The following is a 15,784-nucleotide window of genomic DNA, read 5'->3' on the forward strand; positions in this document are numbered from 1 at the left end:
ATTACTTTAGCTGTTGCTTCAACCATTTCCACTGAAACACCATCATTGCTAGGTGTTTTTCCTTTCTTCACACCTCTAATTGCTGTAACATTTCAACTGGCATTATTTACAGTCTCTGTGTGAGATGATGATGCTTGTATTGTATTCTCTCTCTTGTTACTGGACTATCTGCTAGTGCAACTGATGAAATGTTGTCTCCCTAAATTTCTACTCCGCTCACGGGCACAACTGTATCTTGGTCACAGTTTGGCGGTGGCCATTCATGCAGACAGTCATAAGTGATCCTACCTTCCTAGCCACCCAGAAGCCCTAAGCTCTCACCTAGTTTAGAGTCACTGATGAACTCTTCATGATGCAAATGGAAGGTGATGACACCCTATCCACATTTCTTAAGAAGCTCTACAGCTTCTCCCCCATTCACTTTACCTTGTTTTCCTCAGAACAATACACTTTCTTCCTCAATGTTGACCTGCACCTCATGGATGGCTCCATCAGCACTTCTGTTCACACTACTCTTCCCTACCACCAACAATATTTCCATTCTGAGAGCTGTTACTTATTACACACCACTCCAAGAAGTCCATTCCTTACAGACTAACTAACATGTCATTTCATCTGCAGTGACAAGCCGTTCCTGTCCAAATACGCTAAGGGTCTCACTGAGGCCTTCAAACACCAAAATTATGCTCCGCCCATTGTCCAGGAACATGCCTCCCATGTCTTGTCTCCAATGTCACCTGCTATCTCCCACATACCCACTGACAGGACATGCCTCAGTACCATCCAGAACAGAGAAACTAAAGCATACTCTTCATCATCAGGATTCTAACTACCTCTCTTTGCGCCAAGAAATGAGGAATATCCTCCCTGTCCCTCCTACACTTGTATTCTGCCACCTCGTGAATGAATGTAATATCCTTGTCCATCCCCACTGCACTACCATACCAACACCATGGCTCATGGCTTGTATCCCTGCAACAGACCTATGCAAACCTGTTCCATACACCATCCTACTACCAGCTACTCCTGCCCTGCCCTGTCAAAGGTATCTCCTAGTCCATCAAAGGCAGAGCCAGCTGAGAAAGCATGTGGCCTACTAACTTACCTGCAATCACTGAACTACGTTCTACATGGACAACGCGTTGTCTGTCTGCATTAATGACCACTGCAAACTGTAGCCAAGAGAGAGCTGGACTACTCAGATGCTCGGCATACTGCCCAATATAATGTGCTTGGTTTCAACTGCTTCATGGCCTGTGCCATTACGATTCTTCCCACCAATACTAGCTCCTCTGTGTTGTGCAGGTGGAAACTCTTCCTGCAACATACATTTCATTCCCATAATCCCTCTGGTCTCAATCTTCAGTAGTTCCTGCCCTCCATCTGCTTCCATTCCCAACTCTCAGTCAAGCCTCCCTCACGCATTCTACCCCCATCCCCTAACTTCCCTGTATTGTATAGTCCTTTCCCCATCTTCGCATCTCTCCTCTCCCCTTTTCACACAACTGCAAATGATGCACACATCAACCTGCAATCCCGTTCCTACACACTCCAGACAGACAGCACTTCAGCATCTCCTCTCACTTCTATCCTCCTCCTCCTCCTCCTCCTCCTCCTCCTCCAACTCTTCTTTACTCTCACTACCTATGACAGCCAACTGCTTCAACACACAAAGTCAAGCCACAGAGGGATGATAGTGGCTATACCCATGTGTGTTTTGTCTTTATCTAGTAAAGCACTTGGTCTGACATCAGATAATATCTAGAGGTCTTTTTTCAATATGCCTGTCTGCCACTCAATGTCTTCTGTACGTAATGAGCAGCAATTAATCCTATATCATTGTCATTATTTCATAAAATATTTTTTGTTGTTTAACACAAGTTTCCATCCTATCATCTTCATTTTCAAACTGTTTTCAGTTGTTTTCTCTTATTGAATTATGATTGTATTTTCACACATCCACTTAAAATATTTCTGAGTAGATTTGTTTTTCAACACACTGTCACATTTCTTTTGTCTTCAGTTTGAATTTATCGGCTTTATTTTATACCTGTCTTATTCTACATGTGATTTTCTTTTTTTTAGTTTTTGTACCTTTGGTATCTTTTGCTGTTTGCCATAGACCATTTGTTAAAAAAACACATGCTTTTGTTTAGATCTGTATGATCTTCATTTTCTAAGATGCTGAAAATATGACTCAATTTGATCAAGTGTTCTTAAATATATTTTCAGTAGCTAGATTTCTGACCTTTTCGTGATATGCCTTTTTTTTCCCCTAGCTTTTTATCCATACTGTGTGGTTTTGTGGCTTAACGAGACAGTAACAAACTAATACAAAGGTCCAGGGTTCATTCGATTCCAAGTTGGTCCTAAGATTTTTCCCTGCCACATATTGCTTCTTTCCCCTCAGGCAATAATTTGTTAACGTGAAAAATGCTAAGTTGACCATGACTCATTCCCCAATAACTGGCTGTATAAGTCAGTTCAAAGGTCTGCATAACATACAGACACACCACCTCAAATATGACCTTGCTTACTAATCCAGGCATTATTAAAATCAACATATGGGTTGAGGAGAGCATAATCTTTTATTACCTATTATTACATTTTGTCTTACTAGTCTATGATCTCTCGCAATTATAAAGTACTGTAGAACCATCTCATCCTGTAGAGTTTCATTATTTCAATTTTCACTTCAAATTAGCCTTTGCCAAATTCATTTTTTATTCATTTCTAGCCCAATCTTAAAAACACAAACATTTAGTTTACTAACCTGCACCAAGCATGACACTCGGATTGCTTGTATTAGTGCAAGATGTAATAGCAGCAATGACAACTGAACCATGGCGAAGAACATATTCTTGGCCCTCATAGATAATGGGCATCGACACATTCAGCTTGTCACTTGGTAGTCCAAATCCTTTAAACCCAATCTGTAACATTAGAAAATAATAATAATAATAATAATAATAATAATAATAATAATAATAATACCACAAACTGCTGTTGTTGTTGCTGCTGCTGCCAACATAAATGCTATAGCTGCCTTTAGTAATATGTTCATCGACAAAGCTGAAATACATCTTCCACCGCAAGGCAATGAAAGGAAAGAAAATAGCTTCTTTATACGTAGGAGGGGGAGGGGGGCAGCAACTCTACTTAGTTTCACAATGAATGACTGACTAGTTTTTTTATCTACCATGACAGGGTACACTTGCTACTAGTCACTATCCATTATACCTTCAAACTAGTACTGAACTGAGATGTCTCACTTTGGGCGAGGAGGATGAGAGTTCAGTTTGCAGAATTTCTCCTTCTTTCACTCTCACCCCTCTCCCTCCCATCCTTAATCATGCCTCTCCTTTCCTCCCCTCCCATGCTCCTGACCTCCAGGGACAAGGTAGGTACAGCAACAACAACAAAGTTGCATCAAAAATTTTGTCACATACATTTACTTTTACCCTCTATTTTGTGACCCCTCCTTCAAATTCTATCCCAATTTGACGCCTTAAAATAAGGAATGTATGTAGAACTAATATTGGATATATAATCAAAAGAAATAAGAAAATGAATGGTTCATTTATTAAACAGGGGAAAATACAAAGACTATCGAAACTTGCTAACAATCACAAAAGAAAGGAGGAAACTTTTGAAAATAAATACTTTCTCAAAAATGATATAGGAACAATGAACGGCAAACAAAAAAAAATGTGATTTTGACTATTCCTTTTTATTTTTATATCACCAATTCTAAATGGCACCGACTAGAAAGTTGGATAGAGAACCACTGAAGAAATTCTGTTTTGTTAGTGTCAAAAGCTCTGTTAATTGTAGCCAGATGATGTTCACACAAAGAGATGTATCCATCATTAAATATGTAAATGTATTGAACCTATTTTTTTAAAAAAAATGGGAAGTCTCCTCAATTTTCTTGACTAAACATGTTTCAGCAAATAATAGCCATCTTCAATGGATCCCTTTTATTAGGTTTGAAAAGTTAAATGTATGAAAAATAGCAGCAGTTTTACAGATTGTGTGTTGTTAATAATGTGGTACACATTATCAAAAAGGAGTGCAGCATACAGGGTTAAAGCTTAATCCATCCAGAACCCAAGCAGCCATGTACAGTCATTCTAAGCTCATTAATCCAAAATATTAGGAATTCATATCATCTTTAAACCTGAATGTGATAAATATAAATCTCTCTCTTTCAGTGAAGAGTCTGGAAGTACCAATAAGTGAACGCCTAAATTGTGCTGTACACTTACGTACAACGTGTAAGAAGATATCACTGCATCTCTCTACGCATTACAGAAATATAGAATGCTCTTTCCTTTAAAACTGAGAAAGGAAATTGTACTAATAATTGATGATTACAGTAGTGTTATCAGACAAGGTCTTTTTCACGGAACCTCCACAATACATTGAACTGGTGATGAATGCCTGGATATAACAACTCTATGACGTATGACTGCCTTATTTCATGATCTTATGTACAGCTATTCTGGTTATGTGCACACAAGTGCAGAGACTTTTACATACTACTGAATGAGATGAACTGTTCCTTACGGTGATGAAACTGAATTAGCACACTACAACAACAAGGAAAATAAACAAATGCATAAAATTCTGTGGCTGTTATAATATGTTGTCATCCATATTGTATAAGCTATCTGGATGCTAACAGTAACTGTTCTCGACAATAATCTTCATTTAAGGTAAGATAATTCTCTACAACTATCTAATTAAAAATATATGCAAAAGAAATATAACGTTCATGGTGTATCGGCATACGGTAACATAAAATGAGGTGTACTGCAACACAAGACATAAATCCAGGATTTAATAAGGCTGGCATATTTCCTTTAAACAGAAATAGACTCTTAGATATGCTGGCTCCTTTATGAGAATGACAATGAGAAAAATGACCTGAGTGACAACCTGACCACATTTCTAAAAAAATGCATTATGATCAAGATAATATGATCAAAATATCCTGTATAAAGAAGCTGAATGTTCCTGCTGGCCAAGTACTACACTTCAAGACTTTGAGAGCAGTGAAAAAGAACATTCAGAGTCTGAAGTGGATGATACGGAAAATAAAGCATCTAGTGTCCATGTCACTGACAACATGTCCAAAAGAACAGACACCACACATACAATTACGTTGAAGCTGGCTAATGATCCCTTCAGTGCCGATGCACATCACTTTCGAACTCTTACGGGACTTGGCAAAACACTGCAAGTAAAGACAATAGAGGGCAGGGGCACTACGTCAATAGAATGCGGGTAAGTTGAGAATTTGGTTCTGACGGGAGGTGTGCTAGGATAGTCCATGTAGTTGCGATGACCACTGTACCCAGATGGCTCAGTGGTCGAGCATCTGCCTAATGAGCGAGAGACCTGGAATTGAATCCTGGTATGGCACAGATTTTCAACTTTCCTCACTGATGTACACCAAAGCCCACTAGAAGATAAATGTCATAAATTCCTTTATATCTTGACGAAAGATACTGAACCAAATGGCATGAATAACATGGCGGGAGCTGGCTCAAGGTGAATTTTCATTACATTACAGTGATTAAACCAAACATAGGAAAAGTCCTTGGAAAATTGTCAAATGATATGTATAGTGGAACTGTTCTTTGTACAACAGATTTACATGTTTTTGTTTTCCCAATGGTACCTGATGAGTACAAATTCAAGAAAATAGATGTTGCAGCAGTTCTTCAAAATCTGTAGTGCCACGGAATGCACTACATGTTTTGTGAAATCTCTTGCTACAATGATGTATTTTTTCATAAAATATTTCTAAGCTCTTAATATCTACCATAATTTTTATTAATTGAAATAAAATATTTCCTTTATAAATGTTCAACTGTCTTTTAAAGGCCTACTTTATATCAATAAAGCATTGACAAGGGATTACTGTGCAATTTGTGTGTGTGTGTGTGTGTGTGTGTGTGTGTGTGTGTGTGTGTGTGTGTGTGTGTGTGCATTCCTGCTGACGCTTACCCGAGTGTGAATAGGGACAGCAATATAAAAAATACACAAATTTTGTAATGAGTACAAACGAAAAATTGTTAAATGTAATGGCTACCTACACAACAAGAGCAGATAATGAGTAGGATATAAATACTAAATAAATTATTGGTGCCAAGTTACTCAGAGTGCTCTCCAGATATGGAGGCTACCTGTCAGTTAAAGACCTGAGGCGGACCAACAATAGCATAGGCAGGAGAGGCCACAAAGCTGTGGTGAAGGCAACTGTCCTATAGCAGCCCTCCTGGTCCTCCACGTTGGGGACTGCACAGACAGCTACTTACCCCCAATGTAAAATGCTGACTGATCTGGATACTCAACGCATGTCTCGGAAACAGAATGGAATTTACGGGAATGGAAGTTAGCAAAGCTCTTTTGTTTCTTGGAATACAAGAAACCTGTACTACCCTGGAGATTCCCAAATACTAGTAAACGAGTTAGGAGAGTACAGGGTACAGCTGATAATTATCGAAGAAGTAAGATAGCAAGGAAAGGTGTCAGTGAAAATAGGAGATAGGACAAGAGTGTACGGAGACAGTGGCCAATGCCATGAATTTGAAACGTGATTCTACATTCATAAAACAATAAATAACCCAATACAGGAATTCAAAGATGTTAATAATCAAATACCATACATCACAATTCAGACTCAACACCACATTTTTACATGCACCTGCACCCACAGAAGCTATGGATGACAACATGAAAAAAGGATTCTAAGGTCAACTGGCACACATGCTCAACTCAAGAAGTAAGCATAATCTAACAGTAGTGTTAGCATTTTTTTAATGTCAAAGTAGGAAAGGAAGAAATTTACAAACCAATCACTGACAATTTCAGTTTATACAAGGAAAGTTCAGATAATGGGGCTCGACTTATAAACTTTTCAATGAAAAATGATTTCACGCTAAGCAGCACAAAATCTGAACCCAAACACATTCATTTAGGGACTTGGATATCACCAGATGGACAAGTAGTTAATAAGTTTGACTATGTAGCTATCCAAAACGATTCCAAAATAGTATTAAAGACATTAGAACCTCTATGGGTGCAGACTGTGATGCAGACCATATGTTAATCGTATAAGAAATGAAAATAAAACTCAAAAGGAAACTAAATATAAAGAGAGTGGAAATTAGTAGATACAATATACGAAATCTGGTGCAAGAAAATATAAAAGGAAAGTTTACAAGAGAAATGGGCACTAACCCAACACCAACTAGATAGACCAAGAGGGAACAACATGATATCGAAAGCATATGGAAACTTTAAGAATAGTATTCAAGACATAACTTCTACAGACATGTGAAAAAAAAAATGACCTAACAAAATCTGGTTTAACGACATGTGCAAAAAGAAAAAGTGCTGGACAAGAAAAATGCAAGGAAAGCATGGATTCCAGAAAAGAACCATATGACACTGAAAGAAAGATAGTATAAAATCTGTCATGAAACACAACAAACCCCAAGACAAGAGGAATGGGAATACCACAACACTACTCTAGGAGGAGTAGAGTATTTCAAGCACCATAGTGCAAGACAGACATATCAAAATAGAAAATTAAAGAAAAACAAGGCTTTCAATGAAGGCTACACGTATGCAGAGTTATTAAAGAATGGAGGGCCATAACAGGAACAAGAACTACAGTTTTCAATGCAAACAGTTTGGAATACAGAAACCGTGCCTGCAGACAGGTGGGGGTGGGGGAGAAGAGCACTGTCTGGTGGAGTGTGCACAGACTAGGCTACCGATAGGCGCAGCTTCAAGAGGCTGTGAGGCAAGACGATGGGGAAAGGGGACTGGAAGGGGGAGGGGAGGGGAGCAGAGAGAGAGAGAGAGAGAGAGAGAGAGAGAGAGAGAGAGAGAGAGAGAGAGAGAGAGAGAGAGAGAGAGTGGGGGGGGGGGGAGTGGAAAAGGAGAGGAGTGCTTAAGGATGAGGGATATGCTGGCAGAGAGCAGCACACAAAGAGGGTGGGAGATGGGAATAGAGAGCAGATGATAGTGCAGAGGGAGTGGAAACTGTTTGGTGGAGGCTGCTGGGACAGTCTGTTACATATGTTGAAGCTGGAATAATTTCGGAAGTGGAGAATGTGTTTTAGGGATAATTCCAATCTGTGCAGTTCAGAAAAGCTGGTGGTGGAGTGGAGGGTTAACCACCTGAGTCTTCCATATGGATATGATCCTTGTGGCAATGGGTGGGATTGATAGTGGCATAGGGATGGACTAGGATGTTGTGGAGGTTGCATGGATGACTGATCACCACTTTAGCACTTTAGAATGGGGTAGGAAGGACCCTGGGTAGGTTGTCCCTCATTTCAGGGCATAATGACAGACAATCAGAGCTGTGGCGACGGATGTGATTCAGTTGTTCCAGTCCATGGTAGCATTGGTTGATGAAGGAGGCACTCCTTTGCAGTTAGTTCTTGGGGATGCTGGGAGGATTGGGGGTATGGCAATGAAAGTTGGAAAGTAGCTAAACAGACAACATCACAGTTGCACAGTTTCATAAATAGGGGTCTGTGGTGCATAATGAATATCTGGTGGCCAGTAAAAATAAGCAATGAGGATATCTGGAGAAAAACAAACCAAATACCTACATAGGAACAGAAAGCCGAGATGGCCGTGGCACACACTGAGACAGGCAGATGGAACGATCAAAAAGAAGGGACTGGAATGAAATCTCCAAGGGACAAGGAACAGAGGCAGGCCTAGAGGTACATGGAAGAGGATGATGGAAGGAGAACCAAGGAGAGTTGGCAAGACCTAGGTGGAATTGAGGGAAACTGGCGAAGACAGATGGATGGTGAGTTCTTCTGGATGCCCTATTCCTCCAAAGGAATCAAATGAATTAAGTAAGTCATTGTATCTTTTCTTTACATTGTTGGTATTCCAACCTGGAGTTTCCAGTTATATACCCCATGGTTAAGAATGATGACCTTTGTGTGTGATGAGTGCAGAGAAATTGCTTCAATGGATGCCACTTATCCTACTGATTTTCCTATTAAACAGGCTGGTTCCAATAACTGGAGAACTAATTGGGGACTACCAATGCAGTTTCCACAGAAATAGATCCACATTAGATTATTTATCCACTCTAAGGCAAATTACTGCGAAGGTGTATAATATTTCTAGATTTCAGTGAGGCTTATGATAGCATAAAGAGGGAATATGAGATCCCTCAAAGTTAATCAGATTAGTTAAAACATATATAGAGGAAATTTTATGTCATACAAAGATACCAGTACAAGCAACTAAGGTGAGACAAAGAGATCCCATTTCACCTATATTGTTTAACCTCACCTTATAGAAGAGGACAGATAATTTACTAAAACTAATCCACAACAGACTCAACTATAGTAGGTGAACATTACTAGACTTTCCTATGCAGATGAAGTAGCATCAATAATTAGTTAAAAAACAGAATTATGCAAAATTACTAAAAAAACTGGATTGCATGTTAATAAAGACGACACAGAAAATCTGGTCATAAGTAAGAAAGCTTTAAGTGATGCACCTTTGCCTGTAGGTGGATTCACTTTTAAGACAGATGCCCCCTCTCCCCCATCAAGTACTTTGGGAGTCTTTTTAGTAGAACAATAGAATCCATCTAGCAACAGTGAACAAAACACTTCCCTGGTTTCTCAAAATCTTAAATAAAAGATCACTCAACTTCAAAATCTGCTTGTATCAATTGCCTTTTTATACCAATAATGTTATCTGTTATTAATATTTGGAAAGAAAGATGAATTAAAACTTATTCGAAAGAAACATACTACGGAAAATTTCTGGACCTGTATACAATAAAAATAACATGTAATGGAGGAAAAGAAAAAATGAAGAATTAAGACAGTTGTACAAACAATGTAACATCATCAAGGTGCTAAAAAGAATGTTGAATTTAACAGGCCACACAGCAAGAATGATGGAGAATATACTATCTAGAGTAGCATTCAGCATAGTAATAGATGGTACAAGAGGCAGAGGAAGACCGAGAATTAGGTGGCGACACATTTGGAAGGACACAGCTAGGATGAACAACAACACCAAATGGACAAACAGTGTATTCAATGCTAAGAAAGGGAAGAAGCTTGTAGAGCAGGTGTATGGTCGATAAGGTTCTTTCCACATGTAAAGTATAGAGAAAGTAAACATTACCCAGATGGAAGAACTGCAGAAGGTGCAGAGCCAGAAGAATTTGAAGTGACTCAACAGGATACGGATAGAGCAATTAAGAAATCAAACAATAATAAGGCACCAGGAGAAGATATGTTAACAGCAGAGATGTTGACCGCAGCAGATGAAATTCTTCATAAAAAGATATACAATCACATACGTGAAGTGTGGAGAGAGGAGGAGTGCCCAAAAGCGTTGAAGTCAGCTACCGCTATCATGCTGCAGAGGAGGAGGAGGAGGAGGAGGAGGAGGAGGAGTTGCATCAATCATAGTGGCATATCTTTGCTAGGTGTTCTATACACAATGCTACCAATGATAATTGATAAAAAGCTGAAGCCTTTTGCTACAGACACTGTTGAACAGTAACAAGCAGGTTTTCGGACAGGACGATCAATTGTGTATCACATCATGAGAAATCTGGGACGAGTGCTACGAATTCAACCATCCGTTTCTGGTAACATTTGTACATTTATCAAATGCTTTTGATAGTATGCATAGATTAAGTATGTTCAATGTCCTGAGGGAGCTTGGCATACCAAGGAAGTTAATTAACTTGGTGAATATAAGATGGAGATAAGAGGCTAGGTGAAATACCAGGGGAGGTGTCCAAGGCATTCAGTGTCAGAAGATGTACAACACAAAGTGATGTAATTTCAACATTGTTTTAATTTGGTCATGGAGAAAGTAATTCAATAAATGCAAAGTGAAGGCAAGGGATGAAGCTAGAAGAAAGAACACAGTTACTGGCATTTGCAGATGATACTGCAGCCATTGTGAACTCAGAGGAAGAAATGGCAGAAATATCCAGAGATGCCCCTAATAATGTCCCACTACTGGCAGAAGTATTGAAGATAGCCAGAATGGAATATTTTATATCTCTCAGCAGCTGGTTCAACGGGCACAACAACCTAAAACAAGAAACTAATCAATGTATTGTCATTTGATCCAAAATTTATTTCAGACTGAAACACATAATGTCATAAAAACATTTGTCAATAAAAACAAACTTGAAGCCTATAATGCAGTGATAGTACAAGTGTTGTTATATGGGGCAGAAATCTTAAAAACTAGAAAAAAAAATTAAGAGAGATGATAAATCAAAAATCATGAGAAATATCTTTGGACAAATCTGTGGAGAGGACACCTGGAACTCCAGGTATGACCTGCTGAAAGAACCAAACATCATGCAGAGAATGGAAGCGTGGAAAATAAGCCTGGCAGGATACAAAACACGTTGCCGGACACTTGCCGAGCGAAAGTTGTGCTTGTGGGAAAACTCGATTGAACCAATGCAATTGGAAGACCAAGGAAGCAATGCAAGGGTGAACTGCACAAGGCAGCCAGGTATCCATGAGGACTGGATATAAAATGCTCAAGCTCACCATCTGTAGAGTAATACTGAAGTTCAGAGCATGATCTTCACAGTCCATGATCATTATGTACATATGCGAGTGATTTGGATAAACATAAAAAAACTGTCCCAATTCACCCGCTTATGGTATTCTCCCTTCACACCAGACACACTCATTTCCTAAAGTCCTTAGCTACTGCAGTAGTCTACCTATATGTCTCTTACTCTGAACTTGCTATGTCAGAAAACATACAGGGTGGTCAGAAATTCCCATTAAAAAACATCTATGATTTGTAGAGGGGAGTGAGTACATCGTATTTTGAATAGGAACCCATGACCAGAAACATCATCCAACGAGACTGCGGCGCGTCAAAGTTATAGGCGTGGTCATCTGTAAATGTACGTACACACGGGGTGATTCCTTGATGATGTTACAGACTTTCTAGGATGTTGGAGGACAATAAATATACTAATTTGAAGTAATGATCACTGTACTGGAAATGAACGAGTCGAAAGTTATAAATGAAAACAATTCTGATACCTCAGACAGTTGAATACATGTACTGGTACTTGTGTGCCTGGGACATACCATCTCCAAGGTAGCGATGAAGTGTGGATTTTCCCGCACAACCGTTTCACGAGTGTCCCGTGAATGTAAGGAACCCGGAAAAACATCAAATCTTTGACATCGCTGCAGCTGGAAAAATAGACTGTTCGCCTGGTGCAAATCTTTCGAGTTGATGCCACATCGGCGACTTGCGTGTTGATGGGGATGCAATTATGATTATACGGACAACACAACACCCAGTCCCTGAGCGAAGAAAATCACCGACTCAGCCGGGAATCGAACCCGGGCCGTTAGGTATGACATTCTGTCGCGCTGACCACTCAGCTACCAGGGGCAGACACAATGTCTAATGACTACTGAGGTCATTGATATGGAATACCTAGCAGTAGGTGGCAGCACAATGCACCTAATACGAAAAAGTATGTTTTTGGGGGGTGTCTGGATACTTTTGATCATGTAGTGTAGCTTCAGCTGCAAAGAGAATTCTTTGAAGAAAGAATCTATTGCCCTGATGTCGCATTAGCACTCAACACATGTGAACATTTCTTCTGTGCCATTTCTGTGTCGGCATCACAGTGGAGCAAGATTATGTTTCCTCCATATCTGACTTAATGTATTTCCTTCTTTGGGTGTGAAATCCTGAAATTTCGTGCGTGACAGCAAACAGTTTCATGCTCAAAAGAGATGTATCTTAAGTTCTAAATACTGTCATTACTATGAGACTATTAACAGAGTTTTGAAGACAGATCTCTTAGAACTTTTAGAAGTATGACAGTTGCAGCAATAATTACTGTAGTTCCACACGAAAAGACCAAGTTGATACCAATATCATTAGTTCATTAACATAGCTATAGGATATACGTTGGTAAGCCAGGAGATCCTCGCAATTCATCTGGCTAGGACTACAATTTCTTACACGGTTCTGGAATGTTTTCAGGTGAACACTTTGGGACGTGCCCGAAAAATGAAATTTACAACATCTTTGTATTAGTGGTTTAGACTTAACAGCAGTGAGTCACTGAATTTTACAGCGGTTGCTCAGTAAGTGGAGGACGGATACACCTACATGTTGGGAATACATAGGAGATGCAGAAAAACGTACAAATGGATCAGGAGGCAAGTTCGAGTGAGAGACAGATTGAAAATGTTGAACGAGATAGGTAAGTAATGATGAAGCCAGGAGAATCGACGGCAGATGAACCAAGCATATTCTTTGGTGGAATCAGATATAAGAAAAGATAAAGTAGACTGAACTTGGGGAACAGGGTGGCTGGCATTATAAAACATGTAGAGCAACATGGGTACATACAGATAGGCTGGACAAAAATGTGGAAACACCAAACGAAATGTACGCTTGAACATAGCCAAGCCTTCAGGTTGCATTTGATCATGACTGAAACACGTGCAATGCCCTCAATACATTGTAAGTATCGTGGTCAGAACAGTGTTCTGTGTAGGCAAGTGAACTCAAACGTAGGCAACCTGTTGGTGCTCGAGGGTTGGGTGCTTTTGTAACCATGGTAGCCAAAATGTTTGGTATTTCAAGAGGCACCCAATCTAAGATTTATACCACATACAAGGAGGCGGAAAAACATGATCTGCTAAGTAACAACGAGAATGTAAGCATTTTTTGAGTGTTCATGACGGACAATCATTGAAGAGGATTGTGATGAGAGAGAGAAACAGAAGAGGGCAACAGCTGCAAAAGTCACAGCAGAACTTTCGCACTCGTGAACCCTGTCAGCACCACAACAACATAAAGGGAGCTCCAAAAGCTGACAACTACAGGCTGAGTTGGAATTCCAAAGTCATACACCAGTGATGCAAATGCCCTTAAGTAGAAAATGTGGTATTGAACCCATAAAACCTGGACTATGGAGCAATGTCATTTGGTCGGATCAGTCTTGTTTCACACTATTTCCACTTCTGGCCAAGTTTACATCCCAAGAGTGAAACATGGCGAGGGTTAGGTGGTGACTTGGGCACCCATAGTGTGGTATTCCACGGGCCCCATGGTTACTTTGCAAAGTAGTATTACTGCCAAGGTTTATGTGACCGTTTTGGCTGATCAGGTCCATACCTTGCACAATATTTGTTCCCCAATGGTGATGCTATGTTCCAAGATAACAGAGCCCCAGTTCACACAGCTTCGCATCGTCAGGCTGATTCTGTGAGCACGAGAACGAATTGTCGCATTTCCCCTAGCCACCACAGTTATCAGATCTTAATGTTACCGAGCCTTTGCAGTCCACTTTGGAGAGAAGTGTGCATGATCGCTATCCATTTCCATTATCGTGCCTGGTGCTGCCACTATTTGACAGTAAGAATGGTACAAGATTCCCTTGGAAACCAACAGGACCTGCATGTATCCATTCAGAGGCGATTGGAAGCTGTTCTGAATGCCAAAGGCTTTCCTATTAGTATTAGATGCAGCAATGTGTTGTGCTTTTTGCTTCTTTTTTTTTTTTTTAATTTTATCCATCCCCTGCACTAAACACCGTATCCCAAGGAAAAGTCTCGAGAAACATTTAGCCAACAACATATATCAAATGGCTATTCATGATGATCAAGATTGTAAATACCTAAAACTGGTCGAGCAATTGTGTACTCTTTTATACAATGCTTCTCGTAAGGATGAATGTGGATTTGTAAGATAAATTATAGAAAATACCAATTTACAGGTCTACCATGATATTTTAACTGGACTCAACGTGTTAATTTTTAATTAAATTTGGGAATGAACGCATGTCACAGAGTGTACGGTAGGGCCTGAAAGTAGTTTTTTTTTTCAGAATTGAGTGTTAAATTGCTGCTGATGGAAGATCAGTGATGAAGCCTTGGAATAAGATTGTTTAATTGTGACCATATCTCCGCACCTACATGTTTTTCTCCATAATGTAACTACCTGTTTACGCATGAGAATGTATCTTATTACAATAATACGGCAATTTTGAGTTATTTTATCTATGGAAGAAGAATTTAATTGTTATACATAAACGTTGACGAGATGTAACAAGGCAATGAAATATAGTTTTTCTAAAAGTTAGCTAATTTCAGCACAGGAGATTCTTCGGAAAAAAGAATGTATCGAAATGTGAAATAAAAAAAAAAAAAGAGACTGCCGCAAACAGAGACCGCTGAAAGGAATTCTGACTCACCCCTGGATATCGAAAGAATACTCAGAATAAGGTGTCATAGGTAGAAATAAGGACGGATTGATTGTACACGACATTACCGCACCGGAAATCTGGAACATCTAAATCAATTTGAAGAACAACAAGTCTTGACTGCAACATTGGAAGAGTTACACCAAGTAAAGGTCAAGCTGTGTTTCTTTTATTTCTTTTCTCCTATGTCCCCATGAGTACCTACGGAAGAACCTGCAATGCGTATCACGTAACTGAGGGCGAGAAAATGAGTCCGAGATTGCAATTCTGGGAAAAACAGGCTCATGAGTAACGTAGTTCTTTTCTTAGTTTATAACGAACTGTCGGCAATAACTAAAGGCATGAAAAAAAGCTTGACTGCTTCCAGCAATGGGAACTGTTACAAACGCTGCGAAGTGATCCCCATTGACAATCAGGATAGTCAGCACGTCTGTGTATGCCTAGCTCCTAAAGTAACGGGTTGCAGTGGACATTTGCGCGGAC

The 15,784-nt window shown here is 39.6% G+C and overlaps 1 protein-coding gene across 2 annotated transcripts in view; it reads right to left on the minus strand.

Moving 5' to 3' along the window:
* The window catches only part of LOC126365941 (cytoplasmic aconitate hydratase-like), a 357,848-nt gene that overhangs the window by 90,255 nt on the left and 251,809 nt on the right, over positions 1 to 15,784 (minus strand). For both annotated transcript variants that reach the window (XM_050008715.1, XM_050008716.1), the window contains exon 10: positions 2,774 to 2,933. In XM_050008715.1, the coding sequence (XP_049864672.1) occupies positions 2,774 to 2,933 (160 nt within the window). The remainder of the gene's footprint in view (positions 1 to 2,773; positions 2,934 to 15,784) is intronic.

This window comes from Schistocerca gregaria, chromosome 4, assembly GCF_023897955.1.
Source record: "Schistocerca gregaria isolate iqSchGreg1 chromosome 4, iqSchGreg1.2, whole genome shotgun sequence".
Lineage (NCBI taxonomy): Eukaryota > Metazoa > Arthropoda > Insecta > Orthoptera > Acrididae > Schistocerca > Schistocerca gregaria.